The sequence below is a fragment of the Syngnathus typhle genome, linkage group LG18 (genome assembly GCF_033458585.1).
Source record: "Syngnathus typhle isolate RoL2023-S1 ecotype Sweden linkage group LG18, RoL_Styp_1.0, whole genome shotgun sequence".
NCBI lineage: Eukaryota > Metazoa > Chordata > Actinopteri > Syngnathiformes > Syngnathidae > Syngnathus > Syngnathus typhle.
Window position 1 is genome coordinate 7,160,466 of NC_083755.1, and position 18,564 is coordinate 7,179,029.

Here is an 18,564-nt window from a genome sequence, read left to right on the forward strand (position 1 = left end):
TGTTTGTTTTTCTTCGTTTTTCTGTCAACATCCAGCCATTTTGTTTTGACCTCATTAAGTGTGCTAGAGCTGCAGAAGCTACGTTATGGTAAAATAACAAAAAAATATATATATTTCATATTTTCTTATTAATTGTAGTGTTTTGTTGTTGTTGTTTATGACATGCATGCGTAACAATGTTGTTTTTGGAAAGTGGGACGGAGATGGAGAAAGCTCACCTAAACTCTACTGGGAGAACATGCAGACTCCACACGGAAAACCCGTAGCCCGGATTCATACCTGGAACCTCAGAACTGTGAGGCAAACGTTCTAACCTCTCGTCCAGCACTTCACCGAAGAGCAGCCACCATGTCTAAAGTGGTCACTAACAAGGAGAAGAAATCCTTCAGCAAGAAGCTGTTCCGGAGGAGCTCGGTCCGCTCGGTGGGCAGCTTCATGAACAGAGTTCTCCGGACTCTCTCCACCTTGTCTCATTTTAGTACGGACGAGCAGGCGGCCCGCGACGACAAGGACGACGCCTCGTTGGTCCCCACCACCACAGGTGGCTCGCTCCAGTCGGACGACAGCGACTGCGGGGGGTTCCCCTTCGGCGACAAGGTTCCGGGCGTGGCCGGGCTGAAGAACCACGGCAACACCTGCTTCATGAACGCCATCCTCCAGTGCCTAAGCAACACCGAGCTCTTTGCAGAGTACCTGGCCCTGGAGCAGTTCCGGGGCCAGGGAGGAGGTGCAGGACCCGAGGCCGGCGGTGGCGCCGATCCCAAGGCGACTAAGTCCAACGGGGTCCTGGTGCAGAAGAAGTCCAGCCAGCAGCAGCGGGAGGAATCCGGGGAGGTGACCGAGCAGCTGTCCGGCCTGGTTCGAGCGCTGTGGACCTTTGAGTACACGCCCCAACACAGCAGAGATTTTAAGGTAGACTGGTAAATTTGAAATATATATTTTTAAAAAAAAAAATTCTGGGTGAGATGAAGCTCAAAATGAACTTAATTACTTTTTCCGTAACAAGCAACCCTTTTTCATCTCGTCTCCTGACAAATTCCTAATGCCCTCGTCACATTGTCTTCTGCTCTTCTATTTTCATCTTTTCAATTTACATAAAGGGGAGACGAGAAGAAGCGAGGACTTTGTAGCGTCTGCTTAAAAGCGCTCCTATTTTGGGCTGGGTTTTTTTTTTTTCTTTTCATTCTTTGCTTGGTTGTCAGCCAGAGTATGAACCGTGTTGACGGCTTTTAGATGTTTTCTTGTTCGAGCGACAGCCTCAAGAAGCGTGCTATGACTGAGCGGAGTCAGAATGAGATTTAATGGTGCTAAGGCAAAATATTCCTCCATCCATCCATCCATCCAATAATAACTGTGCTCTCCCCCGCTGCAGAACGTGGTGTCAAAGAGCGCCCTTCAGTTCAAGGGCAACTCCCAACACGACGCCCAGGAATTCCTCCTGTGGCTGCTGGATCGAGTTCACGAGGACCTCAACAACATCATCCGTCCTGACGTCAGGCCCCCCAGGACGGTAAAGAGCAAAAACCGACTACATCACACCAAGTCTTTCTCTTCATTTTCCCATGTGGCCATTTTTGCCTTCGCAGCCTCCAGCGGAGAACGAAAACACTCCAGGAGAATCTGCCCTTCCGGTGCCTGGCTCTTTTGTGCAAGAGCTTTTCCAGGCACAATACAGGTCAAGTGTTTGCAGCTTTTATTGACGCACAAACATTGACCGTACGAGCCGAGTGACACAATTTAAGTTTGTTTACGTTTCTGCTTACAGATCCTCCCTGACTTGCCCTCACTGCCAGAAACAGAGCAACACCTTTGATCCTTTTCTCTGCATCTCACTGCCAATCCCTGTACCTCACACGCGGTGAGTTCAAATCCATCAATAAATATATTCTCGCTTATTTTTTTTTTTTTGGGTCACGCAGGCCCTTGTACGTGACGGTGGTGTACCAGGGCAAGTGCTCCCACTGTATGAGGGTCGGGGTGGCCGTGCCTCTGTCGGGCACCGTGTCCAGGCTCAGACAAGCCGTGGCCCAGGAGACTAAAATCCCGGCGCAGCAGGTACACGCTCCTCTCACGGCACACTCGTGGTTGGGAATAACCATCTGAGCACCCCCCTTCCCCTGACAGATCGTCCTCACCGAGATGTACTACGACGGCTTCCATCGCTCCTTCTGCGATGACGACGACGACCTGGAGATCATTCAGGAGAGCGATTCTATTTTTGCCTTCGAGACCCCCGAGCTCTTCAGGCCCGATCAGATCCGCTCCAAGCGAGCCGGTACGAGGAGCCCGTTATCGCCCCGATACCGATCCCCGATTTTTAATTAAATTGACTGCAATACAGGGAGTCCACATGCCAATCTCAACCAGAACAACTTGAAATTCGGCACGGATAACAATCGGTTGTCCCCGCAAATCCAGGAGGCCGGCACGCCGCCTCTCAGCCCCAATAAGAACACGGGGCAGGACGAGAAGGTGGTGCTGTTGGTGTGCAACCGAGCCTGCGCCGGTCAGCAAGGACGCAGGTACGTCCAGAGGGATCTTTGCATAGCTGTAATGCTTTAGTCATTTATGAAAAGCAAATACTGCTTCAAAAAAATGGATTCACAAGACTGTTTTGGGGATTCAGGTTTGGGAATCCTTTTATTCTCTACCTGGAGCGTACTGTCACATGGGATGTACTCCAGAAGGAAATTCTGGAGAAGATGCGTCATCTCTTGCGCCCGGGCGCCGTCGTGCAGGTACGTCCCGTGAAAGCAATCGGGTCGCTCGTTGAACGTGATTCCATTTTGCTGCTCTACGGTCCGGCAGGTGGGGCCCTTCACGTTACGTGTGGTGGGCGTCGTCGGGATCACGTATCTCCTGCCTCAGGAGGAGCAACCGCTCTGCCATCCTTCTGTGGAGAGGTAAGGCCGGTTACCACCACTAGAGGGAGCCCTGCTCCTTCTGTTCATTACATAACGCACATTCCGGGCATATTTTTTTTTCTTTGTCCAGAGCTTACAAGTCCTGCGGCCCGGGTGGGCCACCTCACGTCAAAATTGTTGTGGAATGGGACAAGGAGACAAAAGATTAGTAAGTAAAACTCGGTTGGAGTGATATCTTGCACATCTTCACCACAGCAAATCTGTCATCTACTTACAGTCTGTTTAAAAGAACAGAGGACGAATACATCCCCGATGCTGAGAGTGTTCGTCAAGTGAAGGAGCAGCACTTGCAGCCTCAGAGCTGCTCGCTGGCTCAATGCTTCCAGCTCTACACCAAAGAGGAGCAGGTGGGCTCACGTCATCAACAAGTCCAAGACGTGAGATTTGAACGGCTCTTATTTGTCCATTTCAGCTGGCTCCTGATGACGCCTGGCGCTGTCCACACTGTAAGCAGCTTCAGCAAGGCAGCATCAAGCTCAGTTTGTGGACGCTGCCCGACATCCTCATTCTTCACCTCAAACGCTTTCGACAGGTAGCGAGAGATTTTCGCAAATACCCGCACGGGAACAAAACCATTCATTTTTTGGGTCTCGTATAGGACGGGGATCGGCGCATGAAAATGCAGAACATGGTCAAGTTCCCGCTAACGGGTATGGACATGGCGCCGCACATGGTGAAGAGGAGCCAGAGTAGCTGGAGTCTACCCTCGCACTGGTCGCCATGGAGACGGCCTTACGGCTTGGGTCGGGATCCCGAGGATTATCTTTACGATCTGTACGCCGTCTGCAACCATCATGGGACCATGCAGGGAGGACATTACACAGGTACCACATCCGGCCCAAAAAACAAGACACCTGCTAACACTGCGCTCCTTTGTATTTATTTATTTATATTTATTTGGATTTATTTATTTATTCTGTAGCTCAGTGCAAGAACTCCATTGACGGGCAGTGGTATTGCTTCGACGATAGCGACGTTCACCCGATATCAGAAGAGGACGTCTGCAAGCAGACAGCTTACATTTTGTTTTATCAGAGACGGGCCACCATCCCGTCTTGGTCTGCCAACAGTTCTGTGGGAGGTAATTTAGTTTATTCCTGCTGTCAATTTCACGCCCCGGAATAAATGTAACAATTGTTTTCAGGATCGACCAGTTCTTCCCTGTGTGAGCATTGGATCGGTCGTCTGATGGGAAGCCGTCCACCGAGCCAAGCCTCGTCGGGTTCCTCCAGACGAACCTCGCTGGCCTCCCTCTCGGAATCGGCCGAGTTTGCCGGCGAACGGAGCGAGGATGACGGTAGGCCTGCAAATTCCTCCCTCCACGCAGGTGAGCAATTGATTTATTCTCGAGTGAATCTTTCTGGCGTGCAGGCCTATCGAGCCGCCCCGTGGTGAGAGGCATGCAAAGGCAGACCTTCTCCTCCAGAACGTCCATCGCTAGTCCGCTCGTGCTCAGTGAGAACGGCCAGAAGCCTTCCTGGTGCTCTGCTAAACTTCAACTCCGTTCTAACTCCCCCTCCCGCTTCTCCCTGGAATCCCACTCCTCTTCCCCGACGCTCGAAATGATAGGGGAGGTTGTCGATACCAATCTGTCGACGTCCTGCTTCAACGGTTCGCCAAAGCTCGGGGGTAAGTCCGCTCTCGCGGCGTCGGATCACAATCCCGGCAGTAAGCGGACGATAGAACAGCTTCACCCCAAAGCTGCCTCACAGGCCGAGCCGAGGATCTCCTCGCAGGCCGGGGATAACAACAATCTCGTCAGCGGCGCCGAACAAATCAGTCCTCGACACGGGAGCGCCGACAAGGAACAGAAACAAAGAAGTTTGGCCACAGGTGGCAAACGGAGCTCGGCAAAAACTGGAGTGGAGAGCGAAAGGAGCCCCAAGAAGCGTCCCGCCGCTTCCTCGACGTCATCCAGCTCGTTGTCTCCGGCGTCGCCTGCTGTCGTTAAGTCGCCGGCTCGAGCCCAGTCGAACGTTGCCGCGTCCAATCCGAAGGACAAAACCGATGGACCACCCAAAGTCAGTCGAGCCGGATCCTCCAGAACAGCGACGCCTTCCAAAAGAGGCCCAGCCCAAACTCAAGAGGGGTTGCATCCTGACTCCGCCCTACTGAGGCGGAGCGCTTCCCCGGGAAGTTCGCACCCTCAGAGAAGGACGGCCCCCAAAGGAGGCGGAGATAAAAGCTCCGCCTCAGGAAGGACTAAAGGAGCCGACAGGAGAGCCAGCCGGGATTCTTCACGCACCAACGCCGTGTCAGAGAAGAAGATTAGCAACGGGGGGGCCTCCTCCAGGTCCGGTGCCGCTAGTCGAGCGGAGGGCAGGCCGGGTCGAGCCTTGGAGAACAGGACGGTGGCCCGAAGCTCAAGCAGTAGCTCCTCCATGGCTAGTCTGCGATCCTCCAGTGTCGTCCCCTCGTCGGCCGCCGTGTCCTCAAAAGCCCTTCGAAGGAACAGTAAGACCGAGGAAAAAGCTTTGTCCTTCTTCAAAACTGCCCTCCGGCCCAAAGACACCCGCAAGTCGACAGATGGCGGGAAAGCCACAGACCCCAAAGGAAGTCTAGAAGACGGTGGCGGAGACGCAGCCACCAGGAAAGCCCAAAACGCGGCTTCGGAAGGCGCCGCGGCTAAGGAAAAGGAATCGTCCAAAAGTTCCGCTGCGGCCAAACATTCCCTCCTGCCCTCGTCGAAATCCAAACTCTCGGAAACCACCAACCAGGCTTCTTCTGCTAAAGAACCTGCAAAGAAAGAACCTGTGAAAAAGACCATGGCCTCCAGGAAAATCCCCATCAACTCCACTCAGTCAAGCCAGAGGTCCAAATAAAAACCATCATCTTACTCTCCTTTTCTCGTGCAGCTCCGAATGGACATTTTTAGCCTCTGAGTGGTTTCCAGCTGCCATTCCGGACACATCTCGTCCACTTTTTTTGTCCTCGACTTATTTCGGAATGGGTTTTACCAAAGCGCTTTGTCGTGATGATTTCCAGGAACTGTACTGTACTGTACATACATAAGCATGGGCCGCTCATTTAGCCAAACAATTGCCTGGTCGTGTCCGTTATCTTAGCCGGCCGGTCTTTTAAGCCCGGTTTAAAATTCAAAACGCCGGCGAACAATACTCCAACTTTTTAGACGATCGAGTCAGTTTGTCTTTTCTGGACTCTGAAACAATTTCCCAAAACCTTTAGCTCGCCAATTACCGAGAGCCAAATGTCAATAACAGTGCCTCAGATCAGATAATCATAGTATTTAATCGAAATGATATAACTGCAAGTGTTGGTAAATTTATAAATATTTATGAAGCAGCGAATATGTCATTTCAAGTAACACGCACCTATGTAACCTTAATCACTGTTTACATACACTCAATGTCGTTATCGTGCGAGGAGGAGACGATGCGAGCATGTTCTTCAATGTACGTGTTTATTTACCTGTAAAAACACATCTTTTACTTGTGGCGCCCACTTGTGGCCTCGGGGCTCTCTGACTGCCACGCTGTCTCGGAACATTCCTCTGAAAAGAACACAGGGTGTATAAAGGCCATACGCACGCGCACACAACACAACACGGCCATTCGGTCTGCTTGCACAATCGAATGAGATCGGATTTTATGTATCGTGTTGGCAGGTGTTCCTAATATTTTGGGAGCTAAAATATGGCTAAAAGTAACATTTGACACGATTATTTTTAAAAAAAAATTGCACCATGATTCAGCGCTTGTTTTACACGGATAGCTGTTTCTCCTAATTGCGATAATCGACGAATCGACAATTCATCGATTATCAAAGTCATCGACAGAATTTTAACAATCGAGTTGCCGTTTCTCCTAATTGCGATTAATCGGCAATTCGTTGATAACAATGAATCATTTTAATAATTGCAGTTCCTCCCAATTGCCATGAATCGACAATCCATCGATTGTCAAAGTCATCGACAACTATTTTGGGTCAATTTTAAACAGTCGAGCATCTTTTTGCATCCGGTCTAATTGGCTTGTGCAGGTCTACCTAATCTAGTGGCCCCCCCCACCCCCCCTTCGTCCGCCAGTACATGTACATAGCGCCTGTGAGATGGCGGCTCATGTGAAAATCGTTGCATGATGACTTGCTTGTGCATGCACTCAACTATGCAAGCAGCCTCTCGCTCACGGCCTCCGCTGAGTTTGACGACGTACAGCTCTTGGATTGTGTACATAGTATTTCTTAGTGTTCTATTTTTCCAAAAAAAAGAAGAAAAAAAAAGAATAGAAGAAGCCAGCATCAGAGAGCATGTGAAGGCATTCTTTATCGACGCTTTGTTTGCACAATTACATTTTGTATGAATGTTAACCAACTGCTCATTTAGTCTGCTCAGAAGTAAACCGACTCACTTGAAAATTGTGTTCATTTTCTTCTTTATATGCCATGAAGAAAAATACCCATGGTGTCCTCTGGGTGGCGCTCCACATTTTCCTGCAAATGCCACTTGAGGAAATACTTGCAATAACTTAATTTGTCCCTGAACTGGTTACACGTATCATGAAGACGTATGGTGGCGTCGAATATCCTCCCGTCGGTGAGCCCGACGCGTTATTAAACTACAGTGCTGTCATTTATTGTGTGAAGGCGAAGGCCTTCACACATATGTTATTCTACACCATTCTCTATTATTATTATTGTGTGAAGGCGAAGGCCTTCACACATATGTTATTCTACACCATTCTCTATTATTGTGTGAAGGCGAAGGCCTTCACACATATGTTATTCTACACCATTCTCTATTATTGTGTGAAGGCGAAGGCCTTCACACATATGTTATTCTACTCCATTTACTTTATTGTGTGAAGGCGATGGCCTTCACACATATGTTATTCTACTCCATTTACTTTATTATTATTATTGTGTGAAGGCGATGGCCTTCACACATATGTTATTCTACTCCATTTACTTTATTATTATTGTGTGAAGGCGATGGCCTTCACACATATGTTATTCTACTCCATTTACTTTATTATTATTATTGTGTGAAGGCGGAGGCCTTCACACATATGTTATTCTACTCCATTTACTTTATTGTGTGAAGGCGAAGGCCTTCACACATATGTTATTCTACTCCATTTACTTTATTATTATTATTGTGTGAAGGCGAAGGCCTTCACACATATGTTATTCTACTCCATTTACTTTATTATTATTATTGTGTGAAGGCGAAGGCCTTCACACATTGATATTGTACTTTATTGTGTGAAGGCGAAGGCCTTCACACATTGTTATTCTACTTTATTATTATTTTTATTAAACAACTTATTCCTCCCACTTTTTTGACATCTAACTACTCCCACATGCTTCAACCGATTCACCTCGTTCAAACTTTCACACGTTCCAAAAATTCATGGCAAGCTTGCCACCTTTTTTCCCCTTCATAACATTTACCGTTTTTAAGTAATTAGCAAATTTGTGCCTTTTATTTCCCCATTCATTCTTAATGGCAATGTCAACCCGAGCCAGTTTCCTGTAGTGGGTTCGATTCCCACATTGGGCGTCATTAATTATTTTACTCTTTATTCTTCCCGCTTATCATTTTCAACGCTTATCATTTGTAACTAACATTCGCATTCAACATTCATTACATTAAGCAATTTCCACCACTTTGATTACGTATTCGCATTCAACAAACACATACATTACATTAACCAATTTCAACAACTCCATAGTAAGGGACTCAATTAGCTCGTGGGAAACACAAGTGATTCCAGTACACGAGCATCATTCCCGAGTGGTATCAAAACCCGCGTCAGTTCGATTCCCACATTGGGCGTTATTATTTATTTTACTCTTTATCCTTCACGGTTATCATTTTCAACGGTTATCATTTGTAACTTTTGTCATTCGCATTCAACATTCATTACATTAAGCAATTTCCACCACTTTGATTACGCATTCGCATTCAACAAACACATTCATTACATTAACCAGATTCAACCAGCAAGAAGGAAGGATCCTCATTAGCTCAGTCGGAAACACAATGGAAATGTCAACCCGAGCCAGTTTCCTGTAGTGGGTTCGATTCCCACATTGGGAGTCATAAATTATTTTACTCTTTATTCTTCCCCCTTATCATTTTCAACGCTTATTATTTGTACCTTTTTTGTAACATTTGTAACGTTTCATTTTTAACGCTTATCATTTGTACCTTTTTGTAACATGTATTTGTAACATTTTCCCATTTATTTCACAATTATCTATTTTCCCTTTGAATTCTTCCCGCTCATCATTTTTAACGCTTAACGTTTGTAACTTAACATCTGCCTTCGCCTTCACACGCAATTTCTTCCGAAATTGCAATTCTAGTTATTAAACAACTTATTCCTCCCACTTTTTTGACATCTAACTACTCCCACATGCTTCAACTGATTCACCTCGTTCAACCTTTCACACGTTCCAAAAATTCATGGCACGCTTGCCAGTATTTTTCGCGTTCATAACATTTACCGTTTTTAAGTAATTAGCAAATTTGTGCCTTTTATTTCCCCATTCATTCTTAATGGCAATGTCAACCCGAGCCAGTTTCCTGTAGTGGCTTCGATTCCCACATTGGGCGTCATTAATTATTTTACTCTTTATTCTTCCCGCTTATCATTTTCAACGCTTATCATTTGTAACTAACATTCGCATTCAACATTCATTACATTAAGCAATTTCCACCACTTTGATTACGTATTCGCATTCAACAAACACATTCATTACATTAACCAATTGCAACCACGACATAGTAAGGGACTCAATTAGCTCGTGGGAAACACAAGTGATTCCAGTACACGAGCATCATTCCCGAGTGATATCAAAACCCGCGTCAGTTCGATTCCCACATTGGGCGTCATTATTTATTTTACTCTTTATCCTTCCCGGTTATCATTTTCAACGGTTATCATTTGTAACTTTTGTCATTCGCATTCAACATTCATTACATTAAGCAATTTCCACCACTTTGATTACGCATTCGCATTCAACAAACACATTCATTACATTAACCAGATTCAACCAGCAAGAAGGAAGGATCCTCATTAGCTCAGTCGGAAACACAATGGAAATGTCAACCCGAGCCAGTTTCCTGTAGTGGGTTCGATTCCCACATTGGGAGTCATAAATTATTTTACTCTTTATTCTTCCCCCTTATCATTTTCAACGCTTATCATTTGTACCTTTTTTGTAACATTTGTAACGTTTCATTTTTCACGCTTATCATTTGTACCTTTTTGTAACATGTATTTGTAACATTTTCCCATTTATTTCACAATTATCTATTTTCCCTTTGTATTCTTCCCGCTCATCATTTTTAACGCTTAACGTTTGTAACTTAACATCTGCCTTCGCCTTCACACGCAATTTCTTCCGAAATTGCAATTCTAGTTATTATTCTCTTTTATTCTCCACACTTTTTTGACACGTTTCATCTTCCACATAATTCATCCGATTCACTCCATTCCACTTTTCACGTATTCCAAATATTCACGCGACGAGCGCTTGTATTTTTCTCGTTCCGAAAGATTTCCGATTCCGCAAAATTCCCAAAATTCCGACAAATTTTTCCCCATTCATTCTTAATGGCACATTCGACATTTCACATTTACGTCGTTCCAATTTGAAATTCACATCATTCAGCACATTCTAATCACATTCGGAAGGATTCTCGACATTCCCAAAATTCCCAAATTCGAAAATTTCACGTTTTCACGTTAAAAATTCCGACAAATTTTCACAAAATTTCATTTTTCACCTCTAACTTCTACATTTTTCAACCGATTCAACTCATTCCAACTTTCAACTGTTCATCTTTTGCCTACCTATTCCACAACGTCCCACTTACCAAAAACTTCACATCTTTTATTTTGAAATTCAACCAAAATTCTCTAAAATTTCGTTTTTCCCTTCTCATTTCTACATTTTTCAACCGATTCAACCCATTCCAACTTTCAACTGTTCATTATTTTTCTACTGATTCCACAACTTCCCACTTACCAAAAGCTTCACATCTTTTATTTTGAAATTCACCCCCAATTCCTTTTCCCTTCTCACTCGATATTTTTCGCAAGTTATTAATCTCAATAAAAACAATCCGAAACACCTATTTGATACAGTGGCAAAGCTGACTCTGCGCCAGCCGACCTCCGATAGTTCCTTCCACTCAGCTGACGAGTTCATGAAATTTTTTGCTCAAAAGATTGAATCCATTAGGGATGAGATCAAGAATAGCATTCCAATCGCTCGGTCGAGCACGCCGTTTACCAACGCTGATGATCATGCAACAACCCTCTCAACTTTTAAAAGCGTGTCTCTTGAAAGGCTTACACAAATTGTTAGTGCGGCTAAACAAACAACATGTTTACTCGACCCTCTTCCAGCCAAACTACTTAAAGAATTATTTCAAATTTTAGGACCGTCCGTCTTAAATATAATCAATCTGTCTGTCTCCTCTGGGATAGTGCCAACAGCCTTTAAAACCGCTATCATTAAACCGTTACTTAAGCGACCAAATCTTGACCCGGACTGTCTCAGTAATTATAGGCCAGTTTCAAACCTCCCATTCATAGCAAAACTTCTTGAAAAAGTAGTAGCGCAGCAGCTTATTGATTACATGGTCGCCAATAATCGATACGACACTTTTCAGTCTGGTTTTAGAGCTAATCATTCCACTGAGACAGCACTTGCGAAAGTGACTAATGATCTCCTCGTAGCTATGGATTCAAACATTTCGTCTGTACTGTTACTACTCGATCTTAGTGCTGCCTTCGACACTGTAGACTTCGATATTTTATTAGGGCGTCTTAAAAGTTGTGTTGGTATTTCAGGGTCAGCACTAGGCTGGTTCCATTCCTATCTATCAAACAGGACGCACCGAGTGGTCCATGGCAATGCGTCCTCGGAGCTCTATAATGTTACATGTGGTGTCCCACAGGGATCGGTTCTCGGACCAATTCTTTTTAATATTTATATGATTCCGCTTGGGGACATAATACGTAAATATAATATTAGTTTTCAATGCTATGCGGATGACACCCAATTATATATGCCGTTATCGATGACAGATCCGCGGGATTGTTGTAATCTTGAGAAGTGCCTTGCGGAGATCAAGCAATGGATGTCTCTCAACTTCCTTCGTCTTAACCCAGATAAAACTGAGATGTTGATAATTGGTCCAGCTCGTTATCAACACTTATTCAAGGAAACCGCTATAACTATAGATAACCGTACTATCACTCAAAGCGATACTGTAACTAATCTCGGGGTAATATTTGACCAAACTCTCTCCTTTCAAAAGCACATTAAGAATATAACCAGAATTGCGTTTTTTCACCTTCGTAATATTGCAAAGATTCGTCCGATCCTTTCGACCGGTGATGCGGAAACTATTATACATGCGTTCGTCACGTCGCGCCTGGACTACTGTAATGTACTATTTTCGGGTCTTCCTAAGTCCCGCATCAAAAGTCTACAGTTAGTACAAAATGCCGCTGCAAGGCTGCTCTCTCGGACAAGAAAATTTGATCACATTACCCCAATACTAGCCAACTTACATTGGCTTCCGGTCCATTTAAGATGTGACTTCAAGGTTCTTCTATTAACCTATAAATCGCTGCATGGCTTAGCGCCTTCATATCTCGTCGACCTAGTTGTTCCTTATGTTCCGTCTCGTAACCTTCGTTCGCAAAACGCTACCCTTTTAGCGACACCGAGGGCTAAGAAAATGTCTGCAGGCTCTAGAGCATTTTCTATTCGGGCTCCAGAGCTTTGGAATGCCCTACCAATGGATATTAGGACTGCTACCTCAGTAGAAACATTTAAGACACGTTTAAAGACACATTTCTATGACATGGCCTTTAACTAACCTGTAGTGGCCGATTCGGCTGGAGTTTGTTTTCTCTCCCTCTCCACCCCCTCCCTCCCCCCTCCCCGGCCGGGGAGGTGGTTAGGTGGTACCCATGCTGACAGCGGCTATCTGGATTCTCGTGGCCAATTCAGGATAGGGGAACTGCAGCTCAACCTCCTCGAAGAGCACTGCCAGGACAATTGAGGGCTCCTTTCGGCAGCCCTCTGCTGTGACATGGACATCCACTTTTTATTTAATTGATTTTCATGTTGTATCATTTGTGCCCTCTCTGCATCCATTTCAACCTGGTGATCCTGAAAGGGGGATCCTTCCATCTGTGGTCCCTTCTCAAGGTTTCTCATTTTCCCCCTGCTAGGGGTTTTTAAGTTTTTCCTTGCCCTTTTGGGAGCTTAAGATCAGGGGATGCTTTGAGAATAATTGTCAATTTCTGTCTATGTGAAGCCCTTTGAGACTGCTTGTGATTTAGGGCTATACAAATAAACTTGACTTGACTTGCTGATTTCTACATTTTTCAACCGATTCAACTCATTCCAACTTTCAACTGTTCATCTTTTGCCTACCTATTCCACAACGTCCCACTTACCAAAAACTTCACATCTTTTATTTTGAAATTCAACCAAAATTCTCTAAAATTTCGTTTTTCCCTTCTCATTTCTACATTTTTCAACCGATTCAACCCATTCCAACTTTCAACTGTTCATTATTTTTCTACTGATTCCACAACTTCCCACTTACCAAAAGCTTCACATCTTTTATTTTGAAATTCACCCCCAATTCCTTTTCCCTTCTCATTTCTACATTTTTCAACCGATTCAACCCATTCCAACTTTCAACTGTTCATCATTTTTCTACCTATTCCACAACTTCCCACTTACCAAAAACTTCACATCTTTTATTTTGAAATTCACACCCAATTCTCCAATATTTCCTTTTCTCCTTCTCATTTCTACATTTTTCAACCGATTCAACCCATTCCAACTTTCAACTGTTCATCATTTTTCTACCTATTCCACAACTTCCCACGTCCCAAAAACTTCACATCTTTTATTTTGAAATTCCCACCCAATTCCTTTTTCCCTTCTCATTTCTACATTTTTCAACCGATTCAACCCATTCCAACTTTCAACTGTTCATCATTTTTCTACCTATTCCACAACTTCCCACTTACCAAAAACTTCACATCTTTTATTTTGAAATTCACACCCAATTCCTTTTTCCCTTCTCATTTCTACATTTTTCAACCGATTTAACCCATTCCAAATTTATTCACTTAATTCACCTTATTCTTCCCACATTCACTCCCATTCACCCCCACTTCCACTATGCTTACACAATTCAACCCTTGACCCCCAATTCCAGTGTGGCGGCCATCTTGGATGACCCTGAAGTGCCACCAATGAACCCAGAATGAACCGGAAGTGCCCCAAATCAAACCGAAAGTGACCCCAAATAGACCGGAAGTGACCTCAGGTAAACCGGAAGTGACTCCAAATCAAACCGGAAGTGACCCCAAATGAACCGGAAGTGACCCCAAATGTACCGGAAGTGACCTTTTTAGACCGGAAATGACCCCTAATAAACCGGAAGTGACCCAAATTAGACCGGAAATGACCCGAATCAAGCCGGAAGTGACCTTATTTCAACACTAAGTGCCCCAAATGGCTACATTTGCGCTAACGTCTTCGTTTATTGTCCGATTTAACCCGTTTCAACATTTTTATCCCAAAAGTGAACCTCCTGAGGCCGTTTTTTTTGTTTTGTTCCAAATTTAGAAAGATTTTGGCGCAATTGCTTTTTCTTATTTTCCCATTCATTCTCTATGGGGATTCAACATTTGCTCTAACTTCTACATTTTTTAACTGATTCAACCCGTTCCAACTTTCAACTGTACATCTTTTGCCTACCTATTCCACAATTTCCCACTTACCAAAAATTCGAAATTTGAAATTCAACCAAATTCTCCCAAATTTCGTTTTTTACTCTAATTTCTACATTTTTCAACCCATTCCAACTTTCAGCTGTTCATCTTTTGCCTACCTATTCCACAACTTCCCACTTACCAAATATTCCAAACTTTCAATTTTGAAATTCACCACAAATTCTCCAAATATTCTACATTTCTCAAGTAATTCAACACGTTTCAACATCGTTCGGCAGCATTCCCCGAAAAAGTTATTCATACATTTCGCCTTCACACGCAATTTCTCCAGAAATTGCAAAATTCTAGTTTAAGATGTGATTCAATTGTACTTTTATTATATGGCAGCATTTAACCCCGCCTCTTTTTTCATTCCCCCTCTTGTAATTTTCCATAAACGTCATCAATTTCACCGACTGCTTTCTCACCTTCCCTTCTCGCCTTCTTTTCGCTCCATCTCCTGGGGAAGTGATAGATTTTTTAAAAAAGACTGGCAGTGACATCCGTCGTTTTCTTTTTTGTTTTACTGCCGCAGAAATTGCTGGAATTAAAATGCTTGTCAAGAATTCCAAAAAAAAAAAAACACGCAGACTGCAATCTGGCAAGAGTCCGACTTTTCTGCCGCCATCAATAATCGTCTCCAGTTTGTCTGACGTCCAAGCGAGGCTCATTAGCGAGGCCTCATCGGAGGAATCTGAAAGTTTGATCGGATTTCAAGCGTGACATCAGCCTTGTTGACTCGTGAACTCGTGGAATTAGTTTGCACGTCGAGCGGCCTTTTGGCTCGGCTCAGAATTGTGCCCGATGCAATCTCGCCGTATTGATCGGAGCAATTGAGTCAAATTCGATCCTTATTGATGTCTCTTTGTTGCACGATCGAAGATGACGACCGCCATCATCTTTGTGATTAACTTTGAGACTTTTTGCATTCCAGAACTCACCCAAAAAAAAAAAAAATGCATTTCATGTCCCTTTTTCCCAACATAGCCCGCATCCAAGATATAATCGCATTTTCAGTATGCCATCTTTTTTCTTGAACCACCATAAAACAGATTAAATAATTCACTTGTTTCGGGAGCGAGCCCGTCAATTATTTCTCCCTCTCGCTCGAGTCCAACGATGCAATACTTTAGTTCCCTTTTAATTGGAGATGAAAAATCCAGTAAGCCTTGAGTGCGGGCGGCAAGAGAGCGGCTTTTTAGTCCATGCAATATACATGACGCGTCAGGCGGGACATCCACGACTAAATTACATAAACCCGAGCAGATGTACAGAGCGTCTCGGAAAAAACAAGTTGAACCTTGGAGAAAGATGAGTGCTTGAGAAAACATTCAGAAATGGCAGGATGCATATTTATTTTTTTTATTTTTTTTCTCCCTCACAGCCAGCCAGGTGGTTGTCGAGCAGACGGCCACGTCAGCCAACGCGCGAGGCCGCCATCATTGGCATCTATGCGTCTGGACCGACATCACAGGAATATTAAAAAAGATGCCGGCATGTCAATCATCACCTCCAATGTGTGCTTTCTCTCTCTCTTTCTCCCTCTCTCTCTCTCGCTCGCTCGATCTCCTTTTGGCTGGCAGCCGTGGCACCTCCTTGTATCTTCTATCATTAGAGGCACTGAGATGGAAGCTGCACGAGAGAGGAAGGCGAACACTTTGATGTAGTGCGCTTTCACGAAGGCAAATAACACACTTTGATTTTTTTTTAAAAGCCGTCTTCACCCAAACATATGCGCTTTTGCACGCTCATCCTGTCAAAAACAGGGCCTGACTTGCCACCCAGCTTTAAATTTTGCAGGCTTTTTTTGGCACGTGCGGTGCCGCGCGTTGACAAAAGTTCTTCCGTCTTCAGAGAAGAAGACGAGTCCGTGTCTGTCCAGTTTGATTTTCTCGGGGAGATAAATGAGTGTTTGGAGAAACATAAAAGCTAATGAATTCATAAATGCCGTGATGAGCGCAGCTGTCTTCAGCATCTGATGTGTAATCTGAGAGAAGGTGCCTCGGGTGTCTGGACCATCCTCCACTCTCTTTGTTTGTGCATGTGTGTGTGATTTGGGTGCACGTGAGGATGCTCATGAGAACAAACAACAATCAAGTCGCTATGATTTGATACGCACGGCGGGCCCAATTAAAGAAAGTAGCGGCCCCAATCTGGCCCGCGGGTCACAGTTTGCTCACCCTCCAAACTACAGCGGTCCGAAGTAGCAATCTCTTTTTGTGATGCCATCTGTCTTTTCCTCAGTGATACGGCATTGAAAGCTGCCTCACCCCCCATCAAGATCTTAACGCAGCAGCTCAGGTGCGGCGGGTCTGCGGTCCGGGGGGCTGCTGACACATCAGACACGTTTTGATTCGCCGTGGATGTGAGGCTCATCCCGAGGCAGCCTTGAGATGAGCCTTGTTATCCTCCTCGCGGAGAGCCGAGGCGCGCATCCTAATTAGCACGCGTCTCCTGGCCAGAACTCCATCGAGCTCATCAGCTTTGCCAGGCCGACTCGGTGAGTGAAACAAGCGGCCGGTGGGGCTGGACAGACGGGCAACCTTTTCTTGGAAGACCCCCAACGTAAAGACAGACCCGCGGCCTCAAATTTGCAATTTCCACATCCTAAAGTTTTGCTGCCTCCCCAGACAAAAGGATGACCTGACTTTAACTTGACTTGGCCAGCCTCATTTCTTCTTCTCTTTGCTTTCCTCACCGTAAGCTCATTAGAGCGCATCACCTCCACACACCAACTCGGTGCCCTCCCCACAGAGCTCGCTTCAGACTGCAAATACTTGTAAGAACTCGTATCATTATGTACTCGCGACCGCGACGCGTAGTTGTCAGTGCTTGGTTTTAATTTGGCTCCGAAGCCGCCAGCGATTTAGACCGCCGGGACATCCTGTCGGCATACCAAACGATTCGGAGGACCGAGCAGGGTTCACCGGCAAATGTCAGCCGAGGAACCTCCTTTTTCATCTTGCATCCCGAATAAAGGACGGCTCATGTTTTAAGTAGCACACCTTAAATGGAGCATACATGTGAAATGCAGGGCCATGCTAACACTTGTTAAAGAATCACTAAAAAAAACAAAACAAGAACAACTCGAGGTTGGTTGTGAAAGTGTTTTTTTTTTGCAAAGCTCATTAAAAGTCAGCGAGTACATCTGGCTGACATTTGTGTGACTTTTAAACACTTCCAACTTTGTCTTCAGACTGTCAATTAATTAAATTGTGTTTTTTTTTGGTGGGGGGCGCTTTGACATATTTTGTTCAGAATGTATTGATTTGAAAAAAAACTGCGATTTTTTTTTCTGCAATGTATTTTCACGGTTATTGTATACAACTGCGGCTGAGCATCAAAAATGCTTAAAATAGTAACTTGCTTCTTCTTTCGGCGGCTCCCGTTAGTCTGCAAAATAGCATCTATTTTGGCTTGATTTTTTTTTTATAAACAAGCAAAGATATGATTTTGCATCATCACCAAATATTTATTAAACTAGCTCATTAGCCAAGGTGCAAATAGGCCACGTCACCAAGCTACCAAGGCAAAGAACATTTGCATAGGCTGCCTCCTGCGGGAGTTTAGATTTGAAAAGTAAGCAAAGCGTGTGTGTGTGCGCGCGTGTGTGAGATTTGACCCGCAAGCAATCTCAGGAGGGCCTTGCGCTGGGAGAGTCTAATCAGACTCTGGCGGCCGCTTGTTCCCCGGGATTGCTCCTTGCCGGCCCTCAGGCCTAATTAGGACCCATGTGCACCATCCTCCAAAGTGCTCGCGGTGACGTCTGGTGCTCACCTGTGTGTGAGTGTGTGTAGATGTGCTGGAAATGAGCAGGGGGGGCATCAGAGGTCGCGGAGGCATACACCTGGAGGTCA

At 45.0% G+C, this 18,564-nt stretch overlaps 1 protein-coding gene across 1 annotated transcript; it reads left to right on the plus strand.

The window, feature by feature from the left end:
* Positions 1–348: 348 nt before the first annotated feature.
* LOC133171342 (ubiquitin carboxyl-terminal hydrolase 31-like) lies at positions 349–6,940 on the plus strand. The gene is made up of 16 exons (XM_061304633.1): positions 349–912; positions 1,373–1,510; positions 1,587–1,675; positions 1,766–1,858; positions 1,920–2,055; positions 2,125–2,275; positions 2,342–2,522; positions 2,627–2,738; positions 2,809–2,903; positions 2,995–3,072; positions 3,142–3,271; positions 3,337–3,456; positions 3,523–3,748; positions 3,847–4,005; positions 4,069–4,221; positions 4,296–6,940. Exons 1-16 carry the CDS (start codon positions 349–351, stop codon positions 5,744–5,746), a joined length of 3,876 nt encoding a protein of 1,291 aa, XP_061160617.1. The 3' UTR covers positions 5,747–6,940.
* The last annotated feature ends 11,624 nt before the right edge of the window (positions 6,941–18,564 follow it).